This window comes from Mobula hypostoma, chromosome 2 (assembly GCF_963921235.1).
Source record: "Mobula hypostoma chromosome 2, sMobHyp1.1, whole genome shotgun sequence".
Taxonomy (NCBI): domain Eukaryota; kingdom Metazoa; phylum Chordata; class Chondrichthyes; order Myliobatiformes; family Myliobatidae; genus Mobula; species Mobula hypostoma.
In genome coordinates this window covers 110,185,701-110,193,510 of record NC_086098.1, presented here as the reverse complement: position 1 = coordinate 110,193,510, position 7,810 = coordinate 110,185,701, and the positions used below count along the sequence as shown (strand labels likewise).

Genomic DNA, 7,810 nt, shown 5'->3' with positions numbered 1-7,810 from the left:
ACAGCATAGAAACACAAACATACAAAATTGACAGCAGCACATTTAAGAAGCAGGTATTAATGAGTAACATATCTTGAAATTAATGTTTTTATTTTATTAAAACTGGTGCAAATTTACATGCTGATGTAGATATCTGACACCCATACGAAAAAGCGCAGTCTCAGATATAAAACCGGGCTGTACGGACAGCAGAGATAGTTTCCATGTATAGACAGTCAGATCATGGGGAAAAAATCTAACATGATTTGGACACTAGTAGATTCACTTCTAGGCATTTGAAATCTCACGAAGAGTCTAAGTTATGTAATTCCTGATAGGCTGATTTACTTCCTGTACTAGAAATCAGTGAAACTAGGGATATGAAAAATAATGTCTTGAATGTGGCAGTGTTGTGTGATAATCCATAAGTACATTTTGACCTATGTCTGCTAGGTGTTTTTAAAAAAAGTAGTGTTGGAGAAGATCTTGCCAGTTTACTTCTAAAAGAGTACTTCATTCTAAAATAGAATAATGGTGCCATATCAATTTGCTAACGAGCAGAATTGTGTGCTGTGACAGATGTACTTGCTGCAGATTTATTTTGCACCCATCTTTATTTATTCATTCATGGGAATTTCTCATTGTTGGCATGACCAACATCTAATGACCATCCCTAATTTCCTGGCTTGTGATGGCAAGTAGGAGTCAGCAATGAGTGCATTGAAGAGCCTGCATTCAAGACATACTGACTCTATATATTTTGATGCTTTGGGTTTCTTCAACTCATGGATTAATAATAATAATGTACAGCTTCCTACTACTTTTGTAACCCTGGATCCAAATGTAAAGAAGCAAGGATTTTAAGGGTCAATACAGGTATTAACTTTGATGAATTAAATTGATTGTATCATCCACTAGTTGATAAATTGTTCCTATCACTTTGCAGATTTGAATAATGCTGGTGGTAACCTTGTTTATCAGCATCGAATGGTAAGGCGGTAATAGTTCTCCTACCTTACACTCTGGCTTCCTACCAGGAAGAAGACCTTTTGACACCAATATAGCTAATGGTGTGAACCAGGGCCAGTTATGAGAGTGAAGAGTTGCAAAGTTTACCTTGGCATGTTTTACTATCTCAGATGGTAACTAACATTGTCTTTTAAACCAGATCATTTGTAGGACCAACACTGGGCGGATACTTGTATGACAGATTAGATTTTGAGTGGGCTGCAGCTGTGCAAGGAGGTTTTCCATTTCTCTTTGTAAGTAAGCATGTTTTGAATATGTACAGAGAAATCAGTGTAGTGTTAATTATACACTACTATTTCTAAAAAAAAAATAAAATTAGGTATCAAATTCCTCTCAGCATGATGGTCTCTCTCTCTCTCTCTCTCTCTCTCTTAGGGTACGTTATTGGGTGTGTACTTAATAGTGGAAAAGGTGCGCAAAAGGTTTGTACTATATTTTAATATTCATGTATATAAAGCATTCGCACAATATGCAGATAAGAAACATAAGGTTTTAAAGAATAGTCTTTAATATTGTGAGTCTTCCTTTCCATTTTACTGGGTGGGGCATTAACTGCCCATAAACTCTGAAGAGTGTGCCCATAAACTTTGTTTATACGCAAGTGGAGGTTGGCTGAAGATGCAGTTGAAATGTTGGAATAGAATATGTACTTTATAGCAGATAGTTTTGGGTAGCAGTCAGAAGAGAGAGTAGTGGCTGATGTAAAAAAAAATGATTTCCATTTCCATGTTCATGGTACAAATTACATGACTGAAGGTAGCTGTTTGTTGAAATTGAGGCTGACAGTTGTTGCATTGTTGATTCTGTACATAATCCCAGTGAATAAATTTTCTGTTTTCTGTGAGAATCCAGAAAATTTCTTGCCAGTAAGTCTGGGTGTTCACCTGCAGATGGTAAACAGCTCAGGATGGGAATTTCCCCATACAAGGGAAGAGACTTCTACAGATATAGGTGTGATGTTTTCCCTCACAGATGCTTTGGTTGATTCTCACACTGCTAAGGTGTTGCTTTTGGCATGTGTATGGAAGTCAGTTTTAAATATTTGTAGCTTTTGCAAGTGTTACTGCATTTCTGGTTTGGGGCACAGTTGATTTGGTTTTCACCAACCACAACAATATTCATTAGTGACTCCAGCCAGTTGGACGTTTCATTCACTTTTCCATTGACCACAATATCGCTGTAGTTTTAAAAAGCACTCCAGCTGTTTCTTCAGTATTAATGGTCAAAATAATGACTAATCCACCTAAGACCTGGCATACCTTGACCTGTAGTTGGAAACACGTCTACTTTCAAATCAGGCATCTTCTTGGAAATTTATCATCTGTATGTCTTCATTTCTGTGTCCATTTTCTGTAACTCCATACTATACCACACATACCTTGATTAAATGCACTCCAGCCATATTTCTCTGTTCTTTAAGTTGGTCGTTCTTGTACTTCATTGATGCAAAAATCTAAGTTGCTTTGTGGGTGTTCAGCAGATCCTTAAAACCAAATTGGGTCACAGAAATGTGTTTTTTTTGTTTTGAGTATTTGTTGCTCCACACATTTTTTGGGAAATAATTAACATTTGGATCAGAGAAATAATCTGCCTATAATTATGTTTTAACAATAAAATGTTTGCTTTAATTGGTTCTTTGTGATACTGTCTTTCTCCTACCCCTCTTAAATGAAATGTCTTTGAAGGAAATTTGATTTAGATTTTTGTTTTTATGAAGGTCACATTCTGGGAGCAACACAGAAGAAGAAGCAGAACAACTATTATCAAATTGAATGTGGAAGCTTTGAATATTTACATGCACTACAGTCTTTCTGGAGATCATTTTTTAATTATTAGGATATCCACAAACCGACATAGTGAGCAACTTCACGTGTTTGGACTATTTACATTGCTTGTTATTTCTTCTATTTGATAATTAAATTTAAATATTTTACATTGCTCCTACAAAGCTCTATGTGAAATACCATTTTATAATGTAGAAGTATGAAAATTGCATTCTCCCAGTGCAATTTGAAGTCCTTCACACCACAATCAACCTGTCTCAAATAAAGCTACACTAGGAATTCCATTCTGTTTGTTCACTTCCTAACTTCAAATACGTGTAAACCTTTTTCATAAACTTGAAATGTGGCAGTGTGTTTTCTGAAAGAAGACGGAAGTAGGTTTTTTATTTCCTTTAGATCTCCTTTATCAGGATACTGTGAAAACAATTGAAGCACTGACAAAAAGCTGGTAATAAAAGTTTATTTTGATATTTGTAAAATAAATTCATCATTGCACTCTACTGGAATAGTTTTGAGAATCTTCAGTAGCAACCAGATTGATTAGTTCTGGTCTTTTTTTCAAATCTTGGGTTAAAAAGATGAACATAATTGAAATTATTTTATAAATTCATAATACATAAAAACAAAATTCTGGAAGCTTGCAGCAGGCAATGGTCACCTGATAGCAAACTTAGTTACACCCCTGAACTTGGGAGCTGGTTACTGGGTGAGATACGAAGGGTATGTGTGCATGGCACCTGTGAATGAGTGTGCACATACCAGATTGTGACTTCATCTGAGGTATTAATACTCGTGTAGCAGAGACTGTTTACCAGTTGTCTTGGTCAATTCTTGCCAATGGATCAAGACCTTGCTTCAAAAAGGCAACAATTATACCAGTGCCTAAGAATAATGTGAGCTGCCTTAATGACTATTGCCTGGTAGCACTCACGCCTACAGTGATGAAATGCTTTGAGAGGTTCGTCAATGCTAAACTGAACTCTTGCCTTAGCAAGGACCTGTACCCATTGCAATTTGTCTATTGCCACAATAGGTCAACGGCAGATGAAATCTCAGTGGCTCTTCACACGGCCTTAGACCACCTGGACAACACAAATACTTATGTCAGGATACTGTTCATCGATTATAGCTCAGCATTTAATACCGTCATTCCCACAATCCTGACTGAGAAGTTACAAAACCTAGGCCTCTGTACCTCCCTCTGCAATTGGATCCTCGACTTCCTAACCAGAAGACCAAAATCTGTGCAGATTGATGATAACATCTCCTCCTCGCTGATGATCAACACTGGTGCACCTCGGGTGTGGGCTTAGCCCACTGCCCTACTCTCTATATTCCCATGAGTGTGTGGCTAGGCATACCATCTATAAATTTGCCGACGATACAACCTTCGTTGGTAGAATCTCAGATGGAGACGAGAAGGCGTTTAGGAGTGAGATATGCCAACTAGTGGAGTGGTGTCACAGCAACAACCTTGCACCCAACATCGGTAAGACAAAGAGCTGATTGTGGACTGAATGATACAGGAGAATGCATTTTAAAGAACAAGGTCCGTGTACGTGCAATCCATACACATGAGTGAGTATCTGAGAGTTTAGTAGAGTGGATTTGTGAAGCTCTAGGCACCTTCTGCCAGGTGGGAACTCAGTTTATGCCCATATTTCCAGCTTGCAAACTCTTCAGGTTGTAAACAGTTATTAGGAATGAAACTCTAATGTAACTTGGGAAGGACTGGTAGTGGAGATTCCCTATTCTCAGGTGGCAATCCAGAGAAAGAATGTTGTTTTCATGGAGTAAGCTTTGTCATCTGCCAGAAAAAGCTGGATCTCCTAGTGGCCACCCATTTTAATTCCACCTCCTATTCCCATTCTGATAAGTCCATCCATGGCTTCCTCCACTGTTGTGATGAGGCCACACTTAGGTTGGAGGAATAACACCTTGTATTCCATTTGGGTAGCCTCCAACTCGATGGCATGAACACCAATTTCTCTAACTTCCAGTAATACCCTCCACCCCTCCTTCATTATTTCCCATCCCCTTTTCCCTCTCTCACTTCATTTCCTAGCCCACCCATCATCACCCTCTGGTGCTTCTCCCCATTTTGCTTTCTTCCATGGCCTTCTGTTTCTTTCACCAATCAATTTCCCAGCTCTTTACTTCATCCTTCCCCCTCCAGATTTCATCTATCACCTTGTGTTTCTCACTCCTCTTCCCCCACCTTTTAAATCTACTACTCAGCATTTTTTCTCCAGTCCTGCCGACAGGTTTCTGCCCAAAACATGGACTGTACCTTTTTTCTATAGATGCTGCCTGGTCTGCTGAGTGTGTGTGTTTCTCATCAAGAGCTTGTTTGGCATCTTAGTAGAAATAATAATCACTTTGTGACCTTCATCATAGTCATAGTTATACTTTATTGATCCTGAGGGAAATTGGTTTTTGTTACAGTTGCACCAATCCTCTCTCAAAAAGGATTCAATGTGCTAAACTGATTAACATGGCCATCCCAACCTTAGTACTTTCATATGAACCAAGGAGTACTTGCATTCTAACCTTGGAAAAATTATGGCAAAGGAAGAAAACTGATTGTCTGAGGTGACTGTAACATATGGGTGAGGAGAGATGTCCTTCTGTCAATGTGTAACTGGTAAAGAAGGAACAGGGAATGATTGATTCCATTGAGGTCCTTCTCTTGACAAAACATCTGTAGCATAGCCTTGTCATAATGAGCACCCTATTTCATGAAGACTGTCTTGGCCAACACCCCAGTTTGGCTGGATTAAAACATTATCCAAACAAGGAACCCGTGCCATTCCAGGTGTTTATAACCACCACAGTGAACATCACCTAACCTCTATTATCTCCATCAACCTGGCTCAACCATATCACTATCAAAAGAAGAACTGCTGAAATAAGGCTAATGACCACACAAGACATCTTTTCCTCATCAGCAACTTATAGAAACGGGGTAGCTTCCAGTCTACAAGATCCACAATGACCACTACTTATGTGTTGCCCTGAAGTTTGCTAAAACGGCACCTGTGAAGAAACTCCTGATCTCTGCCAGAGAGAACCAGAACTGGGTTGACGTGGGTGACAAAAGAAACAATTCTACAGGTAGCTGGAGGCAGATGTCCAACAGAAACCCATGACTGTAAGAGCAGATGATAGGTAGAGAACATGCAAGCGGGTCTATAACTCACTGATAGTAATGACGTGGGTCTCATCGGTCTGCAATGTCAACCATGGTCAAAGTGCCCAAGGTCCAAATCTCCGCAGCCAGAATAGTGATGAATTCATCAGAAATGGAGAGGTTGCCAATGCCCACTGATAGAAGCACCACAAAGACCCTCTCAACTGTGACTCTGTGCTTGATGTGAATGCCCGTGACTCCAGCTCATTCAGGCCAGCCTGGTTCTCACTCCTGACCAACGACAAGAATGACATGTCCCAACCCAAAATATTAGGCTCTATGAACATACAGTATCCCCACTGTCATCCTAAAGCTCAGAAGTGAAGAGTTTCAGTAACAAATCCACAATTCTATCATTCTCATCTGGGAACAAAAGGAAGAGGACCTCAAGGATGCTATAATCATAACCTCTTCAAGAAAGGAGATGTGTCCAAATGTGGCAATTAGACAGAGATTTCCCATACGTCGGCCATAGGGAAAGTCATCGCCAAGGTTCTCCTTAACCACCTTTTCCCGATGGCTAAAGAGCTGCTCCATTAATCATTTCATTTGTCTAGATGCACAACAGACTTGATATTGGTTGACAGCTTCATACGTTCTATGTTGTCTCCTTCAGTCTCTTTAAAGCTTTTGACTCCATCAACCAGGAGGGATTGTGGAATGCCCTCCTTAAGTTCATATGTTTACAGAAATGAGTGTTCCATAATAGTATGCAAACCATGATACTAACCAAGAGTTTGCAACAGTACCATTTTTCCATTTGTATCTCACTGGCAAAACCTTAACATGGCAGTAGGCTTAATTTTTAGAAGTATTAGCAAAAAGTTAGAACTGTGAAAACTACACTTTATAATCATTATTATCTGAAATCAGTAGTCCATCTGAGGTATGTAGATATCACCAGAGTTTGTGTGTAATCAGTTTTAACACATCATTAACTCACCAAAACATGATGAGCCTTATACGCAGCAGCAAGGTTAAGGTCCTCTTCCGACCTACCATGCTTCACCACACTGCCCTCTGCTAACAAAGGTTCATAAACTCCTAGAAAATGTAGGCTACTTGCCATTTTCCATATTTCACCTCTCTATCACAAACAATGAAATTCTCCACTGTTCAATGTACCATCGCAAACTTTGGTTGATCAAGGAAATTGATATTTGAAGCTTGGATCTGGTACAAAACTGATATTGTACTGGGCAGCAATAATTCTGGCCCTCCTATGTGCATCAGAGACCGGGACTAATTATCAGTTTCCCGAGATACTGGAGAAATTCTCTGCAAATTCCTACAAATTATGTGGAAGAATAAAACAATCAATTATCTTTTTCTCCAGTCCTGCTAAAGGGTCTCAGCCTGAAACATCAACCGTGCTCAATCTCAGCTATGTGCATCTGTGTGGGATTCATGAGGATGAGAGGGATTCATGAGGATGAGAAGGATCTCATTGAAACCTTTCAGAGTAGATGTGGAAAGGATGATTCCCATGGTGGGGGAGTCTTCGACAAGAGAGCACAGCCTCAAGATAGAGGGGCGTCCATTTAAAACAGAGATGTGGAGAAATTTCCTTAGTCAGAGGTGGTGAATTTGTGGAATTTGTTACCACAGGCAGATGTGGAAGCCAGGTCGTTGGGTGTATTTAAGGCAGAGCTTGATAGGTTCTTGATGGACACGACATTAAAGCTTATGGGGAGAAGGCCAAGGAATGGAGTTGAGGGGAAAAAAGGATTAGCCATGATTGAATGACGGAGCAGACTCAATGGGCCAAATGGCCTAATTCTGCTTCTATATTTCATGTCAACTTTAAAACAAGTTAACCTCACTGCCC

The 7,810-nt window shown here is 39.6% G+C and overlaps 1 protein-coding gene across 1 annotated transcript in view; it reads left to right on the top strand.

The window, feature by feature from the left end:
- The window catches only part of slc18b1 (solute carrier family 18 member B1), a 47,135-nt gene extending 44,194 nt beyond the window's left edge, over positions 1-2,941 (top strand). Inside the window, exons 12-14 of the mRNA XM_063040390.1 lie at positions 1,148-1,241; positions 1,384-1,430; positions 2,726-2,941. Of these exons, the coding sequence (XP_062896460.1) occupies positions 1,148-1,241; positions 1,384-1,430; positions 2,726-2,780 (196 nt within the window). The 3' untranslated portion in view covers positions 2,781-2,941. The remainder of the gene's footprint in view (positions 1-1,147; positions 1,242-1,383; positions 1,431-2,725) is intronic.
- Positions 2,942-7,810: the final 4,869 nt, after the last annotated feature.